This window comes from Phalacrocorax carbo, chromosome 2 (genome assembly GCF_963921805.1).
Source record: "Phalacrocorax carbo chromosome 2, bPhaCar2.1, whole genome shotgun sequence".
Taxonomy (NCBI): Eukaryota; Metazoa; Chordata; class Aves; order Suliformes; family Phalacrocoracidae; genus Phalacrocorax; species Phalacrocorax carbo.
The window spans coordinates 19,921,025-19,944,588 of NC_087514.1; the positions used below are offsets into that span (position 1 = coordinate 19,921,025).

Below are 23,564 nucleotides of genomic sequence, written 5' to 3' on the forward strand. Positions count from 1 at the left end.
AACTGACTCGTACATCTACCGGTATCTAGATACATTGTGTTGTGCTGCCTGTGACACAGCTAATGCTGACAGTAAATTAAAAAAAAAAAAAAAAAAGTGGGTTCTTTCTACAGAGCCACCTGCCAGATTTGAAAACACTATTGGGTTTGTTTTTTCATGGAAATATAATTAATTGACATCTTCACTGTCTTTTATGACGTTGAATAGTAATGTCAAATAACAACTGAAATGGATTTTATCTTATTTCGTGGTAATTGCACACATATTTCACTGGCCAAAGATAAATGACTCTTACTATTGAAGCAAAGAATTACAGTCTTCTGATGTTGTTAGATTTATTGTTGGATCCTGTCTAAAATTTATGCTGCCAGGCTGCGATAGCTCTGGGGATGTAACACGTCACACCAAGGCAAGATAAAAGGCAGCCTATGTGTGGTAGATCTGTACCACATTGGCTGAATCAAGAGCATGTCTCCCATCACCTCAGGGTAATGGGCCTCCTCAGACCACCAACTAAACAGCACCTGCTTGTGGCACATTCAGGACTAAATATCCTGGTGTGTCCTTGGCTGCTATAATTTTGAAGAGTAGATATAAAATATTTTTGTGATTCATGTACAGGCAGCTCTTTATTACAAATGGTCAGGGTATCTGTGCTGTTATTGAATTAATCATGGAGACAGAGAGGGTGTTTTGACCCTGTGCAGAGCAGCTGCAGAGCTGACATGGTTTATGACTCGGGTACCTCCAGCCGATACTGTTTGCAGAGTTATTTTACCTCTGGAAGCAATTCAGATAATTTTGCAATGAGCCAGCCCAGATTTACCAGCACCATGTTTAATAGAGAAACGATAGAGAATTTGTTGCAAAAACACTTCACTGGCTTGATCATTAGAAGGGATGATTAAATCTGACTCCTGCAAACGTCTTCAACTCATTTTATAGCACTGTGTTACTTGAGGGTTCCCAGTCTCCCATTGCTTTGCATAATGGGAGATAATATTTTTTCAAGTTTGTTATCTGTTCCATTAAAATCAAGGAATCTAACACAGGTGGAAGGCAGCGAATACGGTATATGGCAGTCAAATCTGCAGCCATGCTTGTGACAACCATTTTGTATGTGAATATGGATGTAGGCTAGTGTGCTGGTTTTGGCTGGGGTAGAGTTAATTTTCTTCACAGCAGCTAGTGTGGGGCTGTGTTCTGGATTTGTGCTGGAAACAGTGTTGATAATACGGAGATGTGTTTGTTCCTGCTGAGCAGGGCTTACACAGAGTGAAGGTCTTTTGTGCTTCTCACACCCCCCCACCAGCGAGTGGGCTGGGGGGGCACAAGAAGCTGGGAGGGGACACAGCTGGGACAGCTGACCCCAACTGACCCAAGGGCTATCCCACACCGTATGATGTCATGGACAGCATATAAAGCTGGGGGAAGAAGAAGGAAGGTGGGGATGTTCATAGTGATGGCGTCTGTCTTCCCAAGTAACTGTTACGCGTGATGGAGCCCTGCTGTCCTGGAGATGGCTGAACACCTGCCTGCTCTTAAGAAACAGTGAATGAATTCCTTGTTTTGCTTTGCTTGTGTGTGAGGCTTTTGCTTTACCTGTTAAACTGTCTTTATGTAAACCCACAAGCTTTCTCACTTTTACCCATTTCGATTCTCTCCCCATCCCACTGGAGGGGAGTGAGCAAGTAGCTATGTGGGGCTCGGTTGCCCACTGGGGTTAAACCATGACACTTAGCAAAATGTGGATAAAGAATTTTGGAAGGTTTTTCTTCTGCTGAAGAGTCCTATTCACATGGAAAAAGTGCTATGCACTTTTTTCAATAAGTTACCTCATTTGGTTTTGAACTGTAATATCAGGCTATTAGCTTTTTGCCGTAAAAGTTGGAAGTAATAATTTTGGTTGATGGTATTATTTCAAATCTTTGAACAGACTTAGTTTAGGTATTTAAAAACTCTAATTTTTAAACTATGTTTCTTTCAAATATTAGGTTTAAGTAGTCATTTGACCTAAGTTTGCCTTTGTCTCTGTTATTATCTAGATCACTGCTAAATTCTTTTGTATTTCCTAAGCAATTTCAGAAAAACGTTAAAAAGAATACAAGAATCAGTAACGTTGCAAGAATGTAAGTTGGCAGGCTGAGAGGGAGAAATAAAGGCAATCTGAGCAGAATTTTAATATGCTTTAGGTGGAAAAAGAGTCAGCAGAGAGGAATCAAAAACAAACTGCTTTATTAGTTCACTGCTTATGGAGCTGCCTTTAATGCTATTCTTTGGGCAGACATGTACTGATATCCTCGTCTGTTCATTTGAAGCTCTCATTTGTCATCTCTGCAGCTTCCTCGTAATGTGGCTTTATTCCTGTAGGTGGGCCATTTTCTGCAGCTGTGGGTACTTCTGCATTGATTGATCTCTAAGGTTGGAAAACCTGTCTCTAGAGTTCAAGCATATCGCTCCTGGGATCTATCAAAACTCTCAGAGCAGGAACTGGGTCTGGTTTAGAGAGTACTTATAAGTTCCTCCTGCCAAATATCTCACACCTTTTTAGTGGAAGGTTGTCAAAACACACATCATAGTCAGTGTGAGAGCTAACACAGGTGAGGTAGTTCCTGAAATGGAGAGCACGCCAGGGGACAGCTGGGGCTCATTTTCCTCACTGTAATTCTCTCCCATTGCTATCTCTTTGCCTCAGGTGGATCCAGTCCCTTCCCCATGATCTACTTGTGCAGGAATTTCTGGTGACTCAGCTGGGAAGATCTAGCCCTTGTGCAAAGAGGAGGCATTGTCACATAGCAAAGCACGTAGGGAGTAACGGGAGCAGTAGAAGGGAAGTGGGACCTGGGAGGAGAATAACAGCAACGTCCTTGTTGTACGTAACCTAGTTCTGTATACAGCTGGATACCTCAGACTACAGCACAAAAAGAGTTGTGCATAATATCTTCCTCTCTACCAAAAGCCCTTAGTGATTTATGGAATAATTTCTACTTTTTATTTATCTGAAAAGTCTTGTGATAATGGCTACATAGCAGGAGCCAGACATGAGAGGCAAAAATCCAGCCTACCACTATCTTTTACAGACTCTGTCCTGCGCTCTGTTTTTGTAGGCGAGTACATCAATCAGTGTGCACCTTCAAAATGCCTGTAATTTTTCTGAAAATTTATCTGTTTCCATGATTGTTTTCTTGGAACATGCTGAATCTCAGAAGTAACACTCACACAAATATTTAGATAATTCAGGAAATGTCAGAGTGGGATCACACTGAGAATGAACCCTGGGACTTTTTTTTAGGCTGTTCCCAAGCTCCAGTGCTTTTCTCCTACTCTAGCAACATCACTTCATCTTTCTTTCTTTTCTATACTTCAAAGTATGAAATAACGATGTAGATTTTTTTCTTTAACAGCCTAAGGCATTGTTATGTGGATCTAAGTCATCTTCAGCTCTTGAAGTATTAACAAACTAGATTCGGATATCATTCATAATTTATGTTGTTTGCATAGCGAGCCATACTTAATCCTGGAATGCATTATCACTGCATCGTGCTGAACCTCTGAAAGATTCATAATCATGAAGATGTTATTCATTTGGGATAGTTGGTAATGGGTTTTATTGTGCATTAAATCTGAATCACAGCAGTATTATAGGTGAATTTGGCTTAAAATCAGTGACTGCATTTCCAGGAAAGGATGGAGAGGACAGGTACATTAAGGAAGATATAAAACAACCACTCCATGAGGAAGTTACGAGCCTTTTAATTTTAGGATTTTAGAAGTTCTTCCCTCTTTTGGATGTGATTAATTTATGCAATATTAAAAGAATAGAAAACGTGTTGCTGAAAATGGCCTCGCAAAAAGGCACAGAAAGCTTAATTAACGCTAGTCCTAGTTTTGTATGAAGATGCTGTGCTGAGTCCTACAGTGTCAGTACTTGAATAAACAGGAGCGTAAACACTTCTAGATGTTCACGCTCTTGGTGTATTCCTCCTGCAAAGATCCATCCTGAATTCCTGCAGCTCATATCCACATCTTGTTAAGAATAGCGGGAACCGTTTTGCTTTCTTTGAAAGTCTTTCTCATCTTGTTTTTTGACTTCCGTACAAATGTTTAGTGCAAGAATTCAGAACCCGGATCTGCAAGCTTGCAAAGTACTGATAAACTTATGAAGATGTGGATAAAGAAAGGAATCTTGGCAAGAGTTGTATTAATAACTTTTAAAAGGCTTGGGTGTTTAAAATAACAAAAAGCTGTATTTTCATTTAAATGTCTGCGAGCATCATAATTCGAGAAGGGCGCTTGATCAGCTGACTGTGTTCAGCGTTTCTGGCAAAAGTTCTGTCTGTCTTGCTATAGGTGTCGTCAGCATGCATGGGGCAGTTTACTGAATGAGCTGAGGTTACTGTTGGAGCTGTTTCTTAGGGCCCATGGAATTGCTGAAGTTTCACATGAAATTATTAAGACTTAAGATAAAACATTGCAACATTAAGAACCACTGCATGAAAGGAAGCCTAGGTGGCCCGCGGTTAGGATCAGCTCCCGAAACTTGTGAAGACTGTCTGTCCATAATTCACAGCTCGGTTCAGTGTTAATCATTCCTGGTAGCAGCAGACTACGCAAAAAAAATTATTCTTTTTCAGTGCTGATAAAACATTTGGCCATCTATTATTGCATCTGGGTAAAATAGTAACATTTTGGATTATACGTCAGCTGAACTGCAATGGACTGCATTTCAAGAAGTGCAGTCATTGAGAACTTCGGCATTAAAACGTCAGTCTCTTCAAATTAATGCGCAAATCTCAGAGGCCTTCACCACTTAGAGCACTTATATTTGTTGGACAATAGGCAATGGGCAGAAATTAAGGAATGTGAAATTCCATATGAACATAAGAAAACACTTTGGGTTTTTTTTTAACACTGTGACAGTGGTCAGACACGGGCACAGGTTGCCTGGAGAAGTTGTGGGGGGAGTCTCCACCCATGGAGGTACTCAAAACTCAGCTAGACACAGTCCTGGTTGGCCTGCTTCAGTTAGACTAGCGTGAGCAGGGAGTTGGACTCGATGGTCTCAAGACGTCCCTTCCACCCCCAGCGATTCTGTGATTGTGTGTTGTCCAAACTTTTTTTCCTCTAAGTAGTGCATCACCCAGATCTGTAGTTAAGAAGTTGTAAGGTACTGTTTGTGCTTTTCCTGCCTGATCTGTCATGTCTGTGTACTGCCATTGCACTTACAATGAGTTCATAGAATGAAAGAATAAAAAAGTAACTCTTAACAATCGTTATTCAATTAATAATGTCATTTAACTTTGAGCCATACTAAGTAATGTTGCACTCAGCTTGTGTTGCCAGTATCATCTTCTCTACTTCTTAATGGTCAATTTGTCAAGTCACGAGTGAAAGAGCCTTGGAGTAGGATGTCCCAGTCTGAACACGTTAATCTTTGAAGGCATTAGGACCATTAGGAGTTTTAGGAGAGACAGGTGGAGTGGACTGTATTTGACTTAAATTGGTTGTGAGTACAGTGTAGCTGCAGGTGCTTTTTAAAATCAACTTTGGAGCTGATGATGGGTACCAAAAAGGAGGCAAGGGAAATAACCCTGGGCATTTGGGAATATTAGATTTAGAACTAAATAAGCCAAACAGATCAGATAGAAAATGCAGGTGTTATCTGCAAATTATGTCTAGCTGTTAAAAGTATCTAGCTTTTAAAACATAATGCTCTTCCTGCTGATTTTTTTGTATTGTCTGGTGTGTGACGATTAGATTCCCAGGGTAGTAAATGTCCAGGAACTGATTCTTGGGGGAACCCTGTGCAAGTGAAGAGTAGTGGCTAGTTAATCCATTAGTGCAAAATTAGCAGATAAGTTTATCCATTTTGCCACTCTACTTCCATAGGTGCCTGTATTCTAAAGGCAGTCACTGTGGTTATTTTAAAAAACAAAACATAATGTCTTGATTTAGGTTATATTGCTGACATCTGGCTGCATGATTGTACAGATCTTTTGCCAGCTCACTCCCTCTCTTCAGTGTGACAGTGTGGGAATAATAGCGTCTGACATATATGTGTATGAGTGTGCTTCATTTGAAAAACAGACTAGTTGGTGTGTAAGTTCTGTGAGAGGATTGTCTTAGAGGTAATTCTGGAAATGTACTTCACTCTCAAGAACTTTGCCTTTCTGATTGCAGAAGGATGCAATGGTAGGACTTTGTTTTATCTTGGGAAGGGTGGTGAAATATTAGAAAGACATGCTTTACTGGTGCCTTTATCCAAGAACATTGTATCTTGTATTTGCATGGCTTTTGTTCATTCTCCGTACCAAATTTCTGCAAGCAGTGGGAAAAATAATGGAACTGTTGTCCCCGTTGTTCAGGAACAGTGGTACAGAACACAAAAACCAAGTTACGGAATGTGCTAACTTGAATAGATCCTATGGCATGCAAAGAGATTCATTGTCCTTTATAACTACTAGTTGGTACTTCTACCTCTTACGTTGGAATACTTTTTAAAATGCTGCTGGTGCACTAGGTATTCTAATGCAAAGTCACACCGTTTGGCTGTTTTGAAAAAACAGACCACAGAAAACCTGTGTTTGAAGATAGAAATCTGCCACGGCTGATCCCTGAAATAGATTGGTGTGCTTCATTTTAAAAGCAGAATCATGTGAAAATGAGAGTGATGAGAAGATTGGTGACCTCAGTGTAATGTGTCTCTCTTTTTGCTGCGACTTATTTACCAGTACTTTATAACCCACATTCCAAGCCTGCACCTTTTCTGAGGAAAGCATAATTAAGAACAAGGGTATGTCAAAGGACATTTAACCCGGTTATAAATGCAGGATTTAATCAGAGTACACCATGCTCCCATCCTGCAGTCATAACCTCACTTGTGCAGTGAAGATGGGAAGATTTGTGCTTCCATTCCTAGGAATATATTCATATAGTTAAATATGTGATTGGTGTCAAGTGCATAAGAATGCTGAAATTAGGAAGTGAGCTGTAGGAAACTCCACCTGATTCAGTGTAGTTTGAATAATCAGTGGCAGAACAAAAAAGCGTTCTGAAGTGGATCGAGTGAAGTAAGTTGATAACAAATGATGGAGCATCTTGCCTATGTCCATGAGTTGTCTGTATATTTGTTTTGTACCTCCTTAAAGTATTTGAATAATACATAAGCAATCTCTTGATGTGGCCGTGTTTATTGGTAAGTGTAAAGCCTAAATTCTCTGAGGGGTGCAGAGGAACTTGCAAGTGAAAAGCCCAGGTTCCCTGAGTAACATAAACCAGATGAGGATGGCTTTAACTTGAGCATTAGATTTTTAAGCAGCTCGATATTTGGCAAAGAGCAGATACACAGTGGTCGATCACATGTGCTCTGGAAGGCTTTCCATCTGCTTTTTAAAATACCACCTTGGCAATAAAAAGGGAGGAAGCACTTAAGCATGTGTCATCTTTCTTGGATTAAGCACATGGTTTGAATGTTTCACTTCTGTCCCACACCTGATAGCAGCCAGTGTAACCATCCTGACATTCAAATCCAACCGTACGCAACACTTATTAACTGTACAGTTTTAATCTCACTCTTCTTATGTGCACTTCATAATTTTATTTGGGACAATAAGTTTCTGAGAATCTTTTCTAACACCGAGTCTGACAAATACAGTTGTGGCGGTTTTCAGACCTATTGCTTTTTCTCGTTTACTTTTGCTCTTCTTCCTTCTCTTCACCTTTCATTTTGGGCCCATGCAAAATAGCTACTGCTGAATTTTTTACATAAAAGTGTTTCCAGACAGTAATTCTGTATGCGCTAAGCCCTCCTTTATATGTTACTGATGGGATCCGCTTTAATTTCACGTCTGTTGCTATGGTGCTGTGTAGCTTTGCTTACTTGACCTGCCAGCACCGGGAGTTATTAAAGCCGCGGTCGCCATGGGTACCCGAGGACCCGGGTGTGCTCGGCAGCGATAGGAACGCGCACATCTCGCCCTCCGGGAGCAAGGATGCCCTGTCTGGGTTCAGGGCTGTGCCGTCTTCAAAGCTGGCACCCTAGAGTGGAGCATGGAGGGGCGTCACCCTGAGAGGTTCGGTGTGTCCTAGCCGTCGGCGCCGTGAGGCCTGGAAGGCGACGGGCGCTGCGAAGCCCCGTGGGGTGGAAGCTGCTGTTGGGGGATCTGTCGTTTGCATAGCCCAGCCCCCCTCCCCTCCCGCCCTGCCCCGCCCCCCCGGGTTTCAGAACGTCTGGGCCCACATAGCAGTTCTGGGGCTGGGTCAGTTGGGTCAACGGGCGCGGCGCGGCCGGTAGCTCCTGTTGGAGCTCCTGTCTGCCTCAGACGACCTTCAGGAGCTGCAGGCTGCGGGTGGGGCCTGGCTCTCTTTCTCTGTTCCAGTGACTGGTCTCATTGCTCACAGGGGGTGGAACAACTTTAACAGGTGAATCTGCTCTTTCATTTCTTCTGGGGGTTACTGGAGCTGTTTCGGGGGTGAGGGAGATGTGAATTCACGGTCTTGAGCCAAGTTGGATAGAGCAGAGATGGCCTGTAATTTATTTGACCTCAATTCCATATCTGTAACGTAGTTGTAATTGTCTCTGCCTGCACAAGTGCACTAAGGTCCTATTTTGTTTTAACGGAGATATAGCAAATAAAATCAGTGAATCTAGCGTGCAGTCTTTCTGACCAAATATATAAAAATTTACTTTAGGATAAGATAAATTGTACCTTGAGCTTACTGGTTACACTGACTAACTCTCCATTGACTAAAAATGGGACCAAGGTTGGCTCAGACACGGGTGTCTACATTAGAGACATCCGCATTTAGTCAGAAGAATCCCACCCCGGTCTCCTGTGTTCCTCATCAGGTCTCTGACTACTCAGCTGTTACCCCTCACTGAAGCCAAGTACAGCCTCTGTTATTTCTTTTTTTTTTTTTTTTTTTGTCTTAACAGAGAGAAGAGTCAGTGTTAGACATTCAATTGTGGAGGAAAGTGTGTGTTTGAAGGTCATGCATGGATCTTCAAGTAGGTCTAATTAGATGCCTTCTCCTCTTCTGTTCATCCCTGATAAACTTAGGCATCTTCTGTCCTGTTTCTGAGGACCATTGCCCAAGGTGCCTAGTGTTGCACAGGGAGAATCTGTATCTGCTTTCACACCATGAATTCGCAGGAATTAAGTATTTTTAGGACATAAACTAACTAAATTGCACTGAAGTGAAAAAAGTGCTCTGTAACTTCCGAGAGAAAATATTGGAATGTAATCAGAATATAAATACTTTGAGAAAGATGATTAGAAAGTTAGGTAAAAATTATTAGCATAGCACTATGTTTTTTAGTTTGGATTTATATGTATTTTAAATTTAAACTTTGAATTAAAAAAAAAATTTGCTTGAATTGATATGAAAAACATGTTCAGATAGCCAAGTGTTTTTTTTCAAACAAGAATAAGCAAAACAGCAGCTACAAAGAGCGTTAAGGCTTTAAAGTGTTTTTTGTTTTTGAACCCAAATCTATAAGTCCCTGTTAAAGTGGCCTAGAAAAACAGTCTTTTAATTCTGTGTCACAAATTTGATGATCCACTCCTTTCTAAAAAATTATCTTAGATCTTGCTTAGTAGAGAGGTAAGCAATGAGTAGTTGGGCTGTGGCCTCTCAAGTCATATATCTCTTTTTGTTCAGAAGACTCTCTGGCTGCAGCAGGCACCCAGATGTCACAGTGAAAATGGAGGATCCAAAAAAGAAGCCAGCAACTTGCAAAGGAGGAATTGGCAAGTAAAAGGTGAAAGCCTGAGCCACACCTGTCCTAGATAATGACCTGCCCAGCTGTGGGCTGGTGGCACCGGCCACTTGCAATTCAGGGTCTTGGGCACAAATATTCTGCGGTTAGGTGCTTACGTCCTTCCTCACACAGGAAAAAAAAAATAAAAGGAGATCCCTGTAACTTAGTTCAGTAAAGGGAAAGGAAACTTACATTTAGATCTGCTTGCGACTCTTCTGGAGGATGGACTCGAGCACAAAGGAGAAGAGTGCCCTAATACAGGGCTGCTGGGCAGGCTGAGGGGATGCAGGGAGCCTGCTCCCAGGGAAGCTGCTCCACTTCGCATAATTTAGTAACTGTTTTATTGGGGGTTTGGAAAGCCGAGTTCCCAGCAGGCACACCATAACTCCTTCCTCTCTCTCTCTCTCTGGCCCATTAATTGTCCCGGTACCACTCCAGATGTACGGAAAGTGGGACACCCACCGTTAAAGGGAGATTCTCGCCTGAGGATGCCTGCAACCTCAAGCTTAGCGTTGCGCTTGGTCCGTGAGAGAGCCACGGCTCAAACTGCAAATCGGAGTGAGTAGGGGATGTGGATATGGGACTTTTGCAGGGAGCTCCTGGGCTGCTGGACAGGGTGCCAGGCAATTAATCTTTTAGCTCCAAATGCCTTTTGATAGAGATGCAGGTCTCCTGGGGATTGTGGGGACGTGCTTCTGCATCTGGAAAAGATGGCTGAGTGCCTGGCATAAGAACAGCATTGGGGTTTAGAGGTCAGGGTTGAGGCAGGTATGGGAGATGGCAATACCTGTGATCTTTAGTCAAAAAAATTTATTTTTGTATATTGAAGCAGGTTTTTTTTTTCTCTCCTCTGCTAATCCAGACTGGAATATGAGGCAAGAAAAAACTCCAATGCTATACACACTACACGCTATTTGTTTTCAAATGTGTGTGAGGTCAAGCTAGAACATGCTTTGCAATTTGTGTATTTACTGCAGTGAATTTTCTGCTCCTTCTGGCTGTTTTTTGTGGTTTTCAGCCTGCTTCACCTCCACAGAAAGAAATCCTGTGCATACAAAAGAGGCCATTATGAATCTTCCCTTAGGAGATTTTTTTTTTTGTTCACTGCCTTTAAATTACAACCTGTATTATTTATGCCAATATTTAAAATAGCTTTCTGGTTCCCCGGTTAAAGTATTCTGAACCTACTCCAGCTACATTTTACTATGCACAACTCCCACCAACCATCAGTTTTTATTTCAAGTAATTTTTCATTAAATAACACGCATCACAGCCAGAACCCTGCATTGCTGTGACATGGTTTTCTTTAGTTTTCCATCTGTACTCCTCTTCCCCATGATAAACAATGTTGCCAGTATTCATTTTTTATCTCAGAATACACAAATTGCATTCTCTTAATCTCCCTTCTTAAACAGTGCCCTGTAATCCTGTTATCATTATTGTTGACCTTTTTTGGAATTCCTCCAGGTTATTAATGCCTTTTTAATGAGAATCCTGGGATTTAAACTGTTTTCTGAGCAATGTTTACTCAAGAATTGATTATTTCCTTTTCTATTTTCTTCTACATCTCCTATTTCTTTTTTTTCTGACATCTTACTATGTTCAGACTGGAGCTATGCAAATAACTGATTTGGGGGTTTGCTGCCAATAAAAACATAAAAGAAACCCTTTGCTTCAGACTGAAGAAAGGCAATATTCAATCTAAAACATTTAGAATGTTTGGGGAGATTTTTATGTTTTTACCCCCTTTTTAAAAGAAGAAAGAAATTTGTCAGTTTTCAAAATTAAAGTATCATTTCAAACAGGAAGTAGAAAATTCTGGTTTTCTATTTTCTGGCCATATTTGACTTCAAATCATAAATAGTTTCAGTGTTTTCTGAACTTTGTTTTTTGATGACCAAATTACCACCTAAAAGTTTTTGTTTCCCTCAGAGTCATTACTTTAAATACCTTTTGAGCAGAATTGAGAGGTTATGTCTATATATTCCTTGTGCTTATAGATCTACCTTTAGGCATAGAAAGCTGAGGGAGTGTCTTTACTTTAGTCACACAAATCTCACTTATTTGACTTCACTGAGGTATAAAGACATCAGGTAAGTTGGTGGTTACTGGGCTCAGAAGTGGAAGCTCATGGATAAACGACTGAGCAGGTCTTTGCAGATAGTGGTGGCATTTTGAACGCTTGGCCTGTGGTATGTTACTTGCTTTTATGTACCTAGATACCTAAATCCTGGTGAAGCTGTGTTTTTAGATGCCTTCACTCTGTTTTGTTTCTCACTTGAAGTTACGATTCTGAGCTCAGGAAGAGCCTAGGAGAAAGGAGAAATGCATGTCCAGTCCCTGTTCCAATAAAGAAACCACAATTAAAAATTGTAAAATAAAACCCAGCAGCCAGAAGAGCAACTAGATAGAGGTGGCCCAACTTCAAAAAATTAGATTGTAGAGCTTAGTTTTCTCAGGTGTGTTGGGTGCAGAGATTGGGTAGGGTCTCCTGATGGAGGTGGGAGCTGTGGGAAATTCAGGCCTGTTTGGATTTCACCCATGTAGCAGGGGGTGATGAAGACAGGCATCCCAAACTGGATGAATTTACAGAGGAGCTGGAGAGGGGCATGATAAGCTGAGAGACGGGAATCCTGTCTCCTCATCCAGTTCTTACTGCTGGATGCAGTGCGTGTTCCTGTTGGTGTAATGGGGAGATGCTGTGCAGCCTTCTCCCAGTTCAAAGCTAAATCTGGCCCTACACATCCCAGGTGGGTCCTTTCTCCAGTAAAGCAGACAAAAGGAGAGACCTTTCCTTGGGCCACTTCTGTGTGGACCCTGATGTATTTGGTGTAGTGTGAAACACCCACCCTGGTCTTAAGGCAGGAGCCAGGCACTGAGCTGTTCAGCACTCTTAACGCTGACCTGCTTCTAGCCTACCCAGAAACAAGAGTTTCACACAGCTGAGATGCTTTTCCTACTGAGACTGATGGGAGGTGTCCTGAGTAAGGTGGCAGATGGGGAGAGTGCCACTTCTAGAATTCCCCCCCTGGGAGCTGGGGACCTGGTATTCCTTTCATAAATCCAGCCTCTGGCCACTGCAGGGTGGACATCGCTTCAACCAGAAGCTTGAAATATATCGCCCCTAATGTGACCTAACAAAATAGTAAACCTACTTTATAGTAGCATATCTTACATATACTGTTACATAAAATGTATTTAAAGGAAATGAAAATTCTGCGGGGCTTGTTTCATATTTTATTAGTTTTACGAGCCTTGTCCCGCTTCCATGCTGAGGCACTCCATTACAGGTCTCTATTCCTCCCTTCTGAAATTCAGTAAGTAATAGGAAGCTGTTAGTTTTTGAAATCTGGGCAGGCCATGACTGTTTGCTAGAGTTGGCAGAATACAATTTGACCACAAACCTGTAAGGATTAATAAGCTGAAAAAGCACAGGCTTCATGTCTGTCATTTGTGCTTCTTAACAATAAGAGTGCTACTGGGGAAAAAAATCAGTAAATGACAGCAATCATAACTCAGACCTGCTTTGGCTTTATTACTGTAAAAAATGTCGTTTAGGCAACCGATCAATATACTGGGTAGGGTTTTACTGTTCTTTTCAGTAGAAGACACCTGAACTCTTATTAGGTTTTTTTGTAATCATTTCAAAGTGGGCATTACAGTAAATATTTGATTAGCTTATGACAAATGTTGCTTTTCATCCTGGGACTGCAGGGTTGTTTAGTTAGTTACCTCCCAGATATATTTCTCCTTCCAGTGTTTTTCTCTTGCCTGCCGAAGACATGTCAAACTGATTTAAAATGTTTTATGCACATTATAATGAAAACCATGTGTCTTATATTAAGGGTGACTGTGCAAAATCTTTCAGCTGAATCATGTTTAGCATGTGATTTCATGCATTTGCATATAGCTGTGAACACGTGCCTGCACAGTTAATTGTTCACCAGCCAGCACCTCTCCTCCTTGCACATGGGAACCAGATTTAGGAGATGTGTTGAAGGGGCCTCTGAAAGCCCTTTGTTAAACTTCTGCCACCAACATGACGGGAGGGCTGGGGTGTTTTCCCAGTCGCGGATGGAGTTCGCTCCCTTTCTGTGTACTGCTAAGTCATTCCTGCCAAAGATGACATTTTCCAGCTCCTAAAAATACTTCTGACCAGCCTATCCATTTCCCTTCAAACAGACCAAATAGCACTCCCAGGTACATAAAAAAAAAAATCTCCTGAGGTGACACTACTTGCTTGCTTATAAAGGATACTTGTCTGTAGGTGGATTTACAAATATATTTTATAAAACTGCCAAATGCAAGTTGAGTGTCGTGTTATACAACTCTGTGTATTTTCTGAACCTCCAGTCTCAATGTTTCTGTTGAGGTTGGTGTAGCAAAGCAGCATCCTTCTGTCTCTGATCCAAAGAGCCTTTTTGTTTGAACAGGAAGATAAGTTCCCCACACTGTTCGCTTCTGCTCTGTGAGCATATGTTCCCCCTGACAAAGGTCATCTCAGGCTGAGAAGAGAAAATTTATGGGAGCCATTTTTAAGGTGTTAGAACAGCTCGAACTGCATATAAAAACATAAAAAATAATTAGGTCAGGCTGATTGCTATATGAAGAATCTCCTTAAGATATATAAAGCAGAGAAAAAACCCCAGCTTGTAGTGCTTTATGTCTGTTCCAACATCCGCTTGTGGCTGCTCTACAAATCCATGAATTAAAAACAATTAAGAAAAACACAAGCCCAGATCATAGTGATATGCAGAATGTACATGATGGCTCTCAGCCAGTAGTTTGTAGTGACTGTGTTTTTAGAGAAGAGCTTGATTGATTGTGGTTTCACAGCATACACAAGTCACATTCTCTATTCAATTTGAGATCTGCAGTGCTTATAATTTGCATTAATGTAGTTCAGATTACTTCCAAAACTATAGTATTTAGATGAGATCAGAAAACTGCTTAATGAAATAAATTTTAGTTATTTGATAACAACCCTTCTTCCAAAATAAGAAGAGTAAGCAAGCAAGATGAGCAAAAATCAAGATAATTAGTTTGAATCACACAACCAGCAGTCTAAATTGAGGGGATCATTTGTAAAATCAAGTTTAGATCCAAACATGGGGAAGCAGGATCTGTGTTTCAGTTTTTCCTGAAAGTCTTCTGTCTGGTTTTGAGCTGGAAGAAAAATTTATGGAGAGTCACACTGAAAGTTTTGCTCTGCATCCCCTCTGACTGCATCTTTGCCAGCTGCCCAAGTTACCAGCTGTTACTGGACTGTGCAGTCAGCTGAAATGTGATTAACAGATCCGTCTGATGAGGGAGCACAGGCAAGCCGTCGGGTGGATGCCCACTGAAGAGTGGGGAGAGATGGCTTCATTGGCCAGTGCAGTGTGGGATAGGAGAGGGGATGCCTGTTGGTACCCGTAGGATTGACCATGCCAGGCATTGCTGTGCCCAGCTTCTTGCCATCGTTCCGGGAGCACAACTCTCAAATCTGAGTTCAGTGGCTAAACTGCATGTGAAATCGGGGGTGGGATGGTTAGGTATGAAAATCCAAGATTCACAGCAGAGGGCATGCCAGGCAGGGACACAACTCTGCCAGTCCATAGGAGATGCCAGAGAGAAGCGCCTGTCTCCCAGACTTAGCCATGTACTTGTAGTCCTGAGTGTGCCTACGTGCATGCCTCAGATTCATTCTGAATCTCTGTGCTGGAGATAGACCATCTCTGTGAGTGCAGGCAACTAACACGTTTCATTCCTTTGAAATATGGCCAGCGCTAGTGCCACCACGCTGTTTTGTGTGGCAGCAGAGCAGCTGGAGCTTGAGGAAAAGATCAGAATGCAGTGCCCTCCTTAGACCAAAGGAGTTCAAATCCACACCTCTCATAAGAATTCCTGAACCACTGCGACCTACTGGTCATCCTCAGCTTCCTCCACTGACTCAAGACCTCATGGTAGTGGAGAGTATGAGACATGGGCAGAGGTGGAGCATGTGGGAGCAGCTTCTGTCACCCAAAGACCAGAGCAGTCCCTGCGGAGGAGAGTCCTGTGTCCTGTGCCTTGCTCCCAGCATTATATCTGCATTTACCCAGTTACTGTTTAGTGTGAAATGTAATAGTAAGTCCAAGGTAAGAGTCCCATGTGTGGTAATAGCAAGTCAAATAAGTAATAAGTCAAAGGCCAGGGACTGGAACCAAAACCCACTGTCAGCTATGGGCTTGACACTGTGAATTGAGTGTACTTCCCACTAGGAGATTGTGCCCTTGAAATGGGTCACTTTTAAGGGTGTTAACTGAAGAAAAGCTTGAAATGCTAAAGCAAGACTTCATCACTACTTTGCAGCTTCTTTTTCTTACATTTGTCAGCGCATGTGAACAGTGTGGTTTTCTTTCCTAGATTGCTTGTGGTATGCAAAAACAATCTTGCAGGAACAACCCCATATTAAACAGAAAAGAAGCAACATCAGTGTTTCCTGGAAGTACTCTGCTTATACTCTTAAAGATTGGAATTAGACATGTAGCTGTGAGTTAAAGGTTTCAAAATAAATGAAACCAAATGTCTTAAAAATACAGGTCCTTTCAGCAGCGGGTATTACAACTGAATTCTCTCTACTTTTTCAGCTGCTTCTGATGGCTTTGCTGGAGCTTTTACACAGCCAGGCCCTATCTCTTCCCCTGGGGTCTCTAAATAAAGCTAACTACAGAGACAGCGTGTTACTTACTGCTCTAGTTGCTGCATGGGGTGGTAAACATGTACGCATATTTTGGTCTCTTTGCCGCATAACAGGATGCTTTTGAAGGCAAGGAAGCTCAGCAAAATTAAGTGCTTTACGTTTTGACGACAAGCTGTCTCTGTCAGCACTGTTATATTTACAGCTCTGTTTCACTGGGTGATTATATGCAAAGCCTAGCATGAGGGGTGATACATAAAGAGGTCATGTTTATGGAGTCAGAAGATAGGTAAGCTCTGTGCTTTATATACTTTTGCATCTATGAAACAATGGTGAATTTGCAAACAGGAAAGGCTTACAAAAAGACTGCATTTTAATAAGCTCATACGCATCCTGAGTTTTGGGAATCCAGTTCTGCTGCTTAGCTGTCAATGTTCGTGTCACAGAAATTACTTGAACTTCTTCCTTTTTTCCATATTTTAATCTTACTATTTAGGTAGCAAATGGACTAAAATGCACACAAGAAAATCTGAGCTTTATTCTTATAGAAGGGAAAAGATTAAGTGCTAAAGTGCAAGCAAAATTTTAGTATCAAGGCCAGAAGGCCATACAACAAGGTGTCCAGCCATCTGTAATGGCTAGAAATAGCAGACTCGGATGCCATACTCTAGGTGTCCATGTGGGGTTATCGTGTGGCTCTGTGTAAGAAATTATATACTGTCTCTGTATACATATATACATATGTATATAGACATGGCATTTCTGTGCTTGTGTACTGTCCTGGTAGGCCCAATATACCTAACCTGTTCTACCTGTAAAAGCTGTTAATGCAGTGTATGACATGGTCACTGTACTGGGCATTATCCTTGCACTATGGCTGTGGCAGCAAAGAGAGCAGAGTTCAAAGTGGTGCTTTTCTATACCCAAAATGTGGGCGCAACAGCTGCACTGCACGCGTGGGATAAACACGCAGCAGTGCCGGCTGGAGGCGTACCTGCCCTTGCACAGGCAGCTCTTTCTTCCTCTCCTCAATCCCGCCCCAAAATTTGTACTTGCATCACACACGAAATGGAAAATTTGCCCTTGAATAACTAGTGGGAGGTTCCCCAGTTGATTGCAGTGCTGCAGCAGGACAGCGTTAGCCCCCTGAGCTGTGCTCCCTGACACACGACCCACAGCGCAGATGAGCACATGCGTCTGCCAGGCCATCGCTGCCCTCTCTGCCTCTGCCTGGGTTGTGCCTGCCCATGCTGCCCGCGCTCCTCGTCACGGGCAGCGCGGCACACAGTTGCGGGGTTGCAGGCTCCCTTCTCCTCCCCTCGGTGTCAGCTGGAGCTAGGTGGCTGTCGCGGTGCCATCAGGGCAGCAAGAAAGCTACAAGGCAGCACAAAGTGCGATGCTGTCTGCAGCTCACTCTTAGCTCGGTGCCATTGCCCATCGAGCAGGGACAGCGCTAGATGCTGCACAATTTCACTCCTTCTTCTCAGATACCTGTTCCAGGCAAGGAGCAATCCTGGAAGGTGTTACAGTACTTTGTTGGCCATCCTTGTGTTCTTCCCATTGCCCAGCACAGTGCACAGCTCTGCTGCTGTGGTGGGGGTGTGCTGCTGCTCGGAGCTGGCTGCAAGGCGGGGAGAGGTCAGAGCAACAGGCTTCCCAGCATCAGATGCCGTATGTGCAGCACGAATGTTCCCATCAGAGCATATTCCTGAGTTAGCTGCCTGCCGGCAGGCTGCTAGTACTGTAACACTGAGTGGCTGGAGCATGGAAGAATATGTATGAATGAATTTTGAATGAGACACTGATGAAGACAGTAGCTCAGCGTGTGGCATCTTTTGCTGGAAGGGGTGGGTAAGGCAGTCCCACCTTCTTAACAAGAAGGTCTCAGATCAGAGCTAACAAGTGTTATGGCCAGTTAGGACAAAATAATATGTTTTTCAGAAACGCCAACCTCTTTCATAGTTAATGCTGGATCAGTGGGCTGTTCTGGGACTTACATATGTGAGCTTTTGCAATCACATTGTCACAGAGACAAAAATAATCAACAGGCATCCTTAGGGAGCTGCCAGCCTGGCAAATGGTGTTAGGAGAGATGAAGGGCCATGCTCAGCTCCTGCCCGCAGTGATGCTAGACACGGAGTTTCATCTCTTTCTTAAGACATTTGTAAAATGTTCTCGAAGATCCTATAAATAGCCACATGCCTAATTTCAAATATAAGTAGTCTCCTGTGCTCACTGTTGTCAGAACTGGGGCCAGAAAGGTTAATTTGTGCTTGGCAGACAGTTCCCAGTCTCAGATGCAGTTTGGTCTTTCAGAAAGCTCAGCCTTCGAGGTGGTTGCGTCTTCAGGCTCTGCTAGCTCTTCTCGGCAGTGCCTGCCTCGGCAGCCCTTCCCAGCACTGCACTCCAGGCCAGGCGGGTCAGGGAGAGGTGGTTATTAAGCCTTGCTTCCTTGAAATGCTTTCGATAGCAAGAGCTGATTACGATGTGGTCTACTTAACCAGAGATGAGCCTCGGCTAGGGCTCCTCCTCTCTGTGCTGCACCCAGGACTCGGCTTTGGAAAGCTGCTGGTGTCTTGCAAGGGCAGGAATGTTTTGGGGACCCGAACACCAGAGGTATGGCATCTGCGCAACATGTTTACCTGTTTGGTTCTTGATTGGAGAAGAAGATTTGGGAGTAGTGTGGTACCGAGATAGTATTCGGAGCGTACTTCGGTCTTGTAGATGGGAATGTTTTGTTTAGCAGGAAAACTCCATTGCAGCTTGGGACATCATGTCCCACGGTCATTTTGCTTCCTCAAGGAGAGGGTCACTGACATCTGCATCTGTAGACATGATATAAATACACTGTGCAACAAAGCGTCTTTGCTGCACTCTCTCCCTCCTCCTTGCAAGCTTGCACGCAGTCCTGATCTGGTTACAGCTGTGGTGACTTGGGTCTGATTATCAGGGTGTTGTACTGGGTACGAGTTGGTTAGAGGTGATAAAAGCTGGGTCCCTGGGATACCCTTTTGGAGAGCTAAGCTTTGCATTTGAGTACTTTGAAATGGGGCTGAGGAATATTCTGGGCTGGGCTGAACCAGAGGCACAGAGAAATGGGGGCTCGTCTCAGACCTGGTGAGATTGGGAAAGTATTGGGTTAAATCCAAACACATCTGATCCTAAGACCAGTTGCCAAGAGCTGCCGAATGGTAAGGATGGTTGCTGGATGTCTCATTCTCTTTACGGCTGTGAAGACAAGGGTCTGACAAGGCCTTTTCCCAGTCCCAGGTATTCAGGGTGCAAGATGTGCCCATCACCATCAGCTCTGTGATGCATTTGAAAGTTTAGCTGCCGCCGCGGGGATGATGGTAGCTACAGCTGCATCTCCCCCTCGTGGAAAAGATAGCAAAAGTAGGATGTGTCACAAGTCTGCCGCCACTGGCCAGGGGTGTCTGTGCATGGGGTGGCACCAAGAAGTTCTCAGGTGAGAGATGCTCCCCCTGACGGGCTGCTTCAAGGGTGTTGGGATGTTATTTCCATCCCCTCAGATAAAGTCACCATCCATTATTGTGGCTCTGCAGCATGAGACCTGGATATGGCTTGGGACATTTGCCATTTGAGTGACAGACTGAAAAAACCCCTAACTTCAGGGTGGATTTTTTTCCAGATAAGACTTTCTTAGTACATCTACCTACTGCTGACCTTAGTAAAATGAGAGCAGTTTTCCTTATATATGCCACAGCTCAGAAAAGAAAAGCTGTGATCCATAGGAAGTCAGTAATCAGATAGATGGTTTAGCACCTGAGAAGCACTTGAGAGCCACACGTGGTTATTGGATTATTTTAAGGCTATTAGAACTGCCTTACTATGCTTCTGTGCCACATGAAAACCTGCATACGTGCATACATATATATGCATGTACCCTGTTAGCCTGCGCACATTTATGCGTATATACATGTATGTGTACATCATCTCAGAAACTGAAATAGAAGCAGCGTTTCTCCCAGCAAGTATTTTTGTATGGCTTAAAGCAAGAGAAATCTTCAGTTACAGTTGTGTACTCCTAATCACAGTGCTCCTGAAGGAGCCACATGAGCAGCCGTATTCATGGCTGTGAGAAAGCAAACAGGTTGTCACAAGTGTTCCTAGCCAAGGCCTAAAATGGCTTCTGTAGTGTGAGGGGTTTGTGTCCAAGTATTTTTTTTTTCTGCTCTTGTTGAAGTGCCAGTTCTGAAGAAATGCTGAAAATCTGGAACAAATCCAGCGCTTGTCCTCAGGGATGTTTGAAAATTAATGCAACTTCTAAAATTCACACAGGACGGACAAAGGAAGGATGCTTGTGATTCATTGTTATTTTGAAAACAGTCTTTGAGTTAAAATTTCCATCATGTTTTCACTCTTCCCTTTTCCTTTCCAGGGAGTGAAGCCGATTTTAGCTCTTCAAGCAGCACGGGCAGTATTTCAGCGCCTGAAGTCCATATGTCTGCTGCGGGAAGCAAAAGATCATCTTTTTCTCGCAAGTAAGCAAAGCAATTTTTCCTGAATATTGCAAGTGTTGCTCGTGCCAAGGTAGACTACGGTGTAAGGTCTTGCAGCTAATACATACAATGCCAATATTGTGAGTTTTGAAACATCCTGGGTTATACTATGCTCTCACGCAGCACTTACACTGATGAGAACTGTGACATGAGAAAGAAAGGAAATTGATGTATTTGAAGCACAAAAATTGTCAGTATGCCAGATCAGCTGACTGGTATTTTTTTGTTGTTTGTCCATAACAAGGATGGGAGATATAAGCAGGTAAGGCAGAAAAAGCATCTGCTGGAGCAGAGGAGGAAACAACTGGGTGTATGTGAGTTAAAAGCAGTACTTCTAACCAGTTAACCTTAACCTTTTGGTCTTACCACTTTGTTTTCTCTCTGTAATAGATTGTCAGCTCAGCCTGTACCTTTCCAGAATATGACCTTTTTTTTTTTTGTAGGAAGTAGGCAATATTGCCCAACCTTTATATAACTAAACCAATGTGCAAATAAATTATCATATTCATCTATCTAAATGAACCTTTCATGGAAGATTTCTCTAAGTTTTCTCCCTGTCATGTGTGAAGTGTAAATCCGGACAGCTTGTGAATACGAGGGTGTTTGGATAGAGCAGCGCCTGCCCACACAATCCCTGCTGGTTACAGTTCTTGCAGTAGGAGGCAAGAGTTCAGATTGACAGGGCTGGATTCCTGCCCTTTGTGGAAGAGCTGGCAGGCAGGCTGGGACCCACAGTGGGACACCCGTATGCTGAAATCACACAGACGTCTCCAAGGTCACAGTGTGCCCCAGCGCACAGAGATGGGCAGAATGATGCTTAATGAGCAGTTTCCTATCTGTGTCGTGAGACTGGTAGAAAAACAAACATTACTTAAGCACTCTGTAGGTTAAGTCTAACCAGTAAAGGTACTGGCTGTGGGCAAAAACAGTACTAAGCATAATATGAAGTGCTAAAATCACCTTACTTTCAGTAAGATTATGTATAATTTCATATATTATTGTGTATTTAAATAGAACTTTTAATTAGAGTATACTGACATACTTAATTGGACAGAAGTTGTCTATAATAGTGCATTGCTGTGTTACGCAGTCTGTGCAAGTCCTGCCTCACACCAGAGTTGATGCTGCGCTGTAGAAAGTGGAAAGAGATGTCTCCTTTGCAATATGTTCTTTTTTAACTGTTTGACTTAACTCACTATGAAACATTTCAATGTTGTCACAAACCACAGTCCTGCACTTCATTGTAAAATAATTATAAAATCACCCAAACCACAGCAGTGTGATGAAGGTTTGCAGCAGCCACTCAACCATCTGTTCCTTATAAACTGTTCCATTTTCAGAGAAGGGAGGAAACTAAGACAATTTTAAGAAGAGATTTTGCTTCATAATTCTGTGGTATTTAATTTTTTGTGTTCAAGCTTTCTCTTTTGCTGGCTGGATTTGCCTTTTTCTGTATTTTTTGAACCCTGCCCTTTCATTATAGTTTAGAAGAATAATTTCCATGGGAGGATGAAGGTAGCAGCGTGGTAGTGCAGGAAGGCAAACCAAGTGAGCAAGCAAGGAATGCACCTCGAGAAGCTGACCTCAGAGCTCCCCAGCTTTGGCAGCTGTTGGGCAGTGCAGATACCGGTTGCTTTCAAGCACACACAGTTGACAGATTATTTAATAAAGAGTGGGAATAGAAAGGTTGGTATGTATGAGGGAAGCTGGAAGGAAGAAAGAAAAAGCCATGCTTTCCTTTGTCTATTTTAATACCATTTCAGCCTACTCTCAGTGGGGTTCAAACTATATCTAAGCAAATGAATAGCTGACAATGACAGCTGAACCACCCTGTATGCCAAAGGCAGAAAAGAACAGTGGCTCTAACAAAATCTGTCTTCACTGCATGCTGTGATCCCTTGGGCTGCTTGCTGAGGAGCATGAAAGTGGTCTTACAGCAAACCTCCAGGGCTGGGCATCTCTCCGCAGGCCTGGCTGGGGAAAGTCGAAACATGGTTCTTCTGGCACTAGTCCAGGCTGCAATCCTCTCATTACTTAATGGAGTCAGAAGTTCAGGGAACATGGGTGATCTGAGGGAGTCACTGGGAACTGTGCTGTCCACAGAGAAATGTGAAACAGCCAGGGTTTCCCTAGATCACATAATTCAGACTGAGAGCCCCACAGGCAGTGAAAGAATGGCAGTGGCTGATGACTTCAGGACTTACTTTCTTCCCAGCTACTCACTGTATCTATCTGGTTTAGTGTTTAGACAACTTTGTGTGTAAAATAAGACACGTAATGGGTTGCATGATGAGGACAATCCAATATGCTTTAACCATTTTGTTTCCCCTCCAGTCGTGGCCCTTATGGTCGGAATAATGGATCCTTATCCTACAAGTCTGGAGGCAGCCCACCAGCTTCCCGTGAAAAGGACCCTTTGTCAACACTGTGCAAAAACCAGCTGAGTCCTGCCAACATCCATCAGGGTTACAGGGCTTCTTCGGCCAGCAGCAGCAACTCAGGCTCATACAAAGGAAGCGACAGCAGCCCAGTGATGAGGCAAGTTTTTATTTCAGGATCCCAGTGTTCAGCGCACTGACTTACCTTCTCTGCACTGTAACGTGGGGTCAGCTGAGTTGCCAAG

General features: G+C 42.9%; 1 protein-coding gene across 5 annotated transcripts in view; it reads left to right on the forward strand.

Annotated features, from left to right (window-relative positions):
* The window catches only part of SYBU (syntabulin), a 42,879-nt gene that overhangs the window by 14,941 nt on the left and 4,374 nt on the right, over positions 1 to 23,564 (forward strand). For 3 of the 5 annotated variants that reach the window (XM_064442215.1, XM_064442214.1, XM_064442216.1), the window contains 2 exons: positions 20,821 to 20,923; positions 23,276 to 23,479. In XM_064442215.1, coding sequence (XP_064298285.1) covers positions 20,821 to 20,923; positions 23,276 to 23,479 — 307 coding nt within the window. Of the gene's footprint in view, positions 1 to 10,198; positions 10,319 to 20,820; positions 20,924 to 23,275; positions 23,480 to 23,564 lie in introns of all 5 variants that reach the window. The other 2 variants (XM_064442213.1, XM_064442212.1) reach the window with 1 other exon arrangement.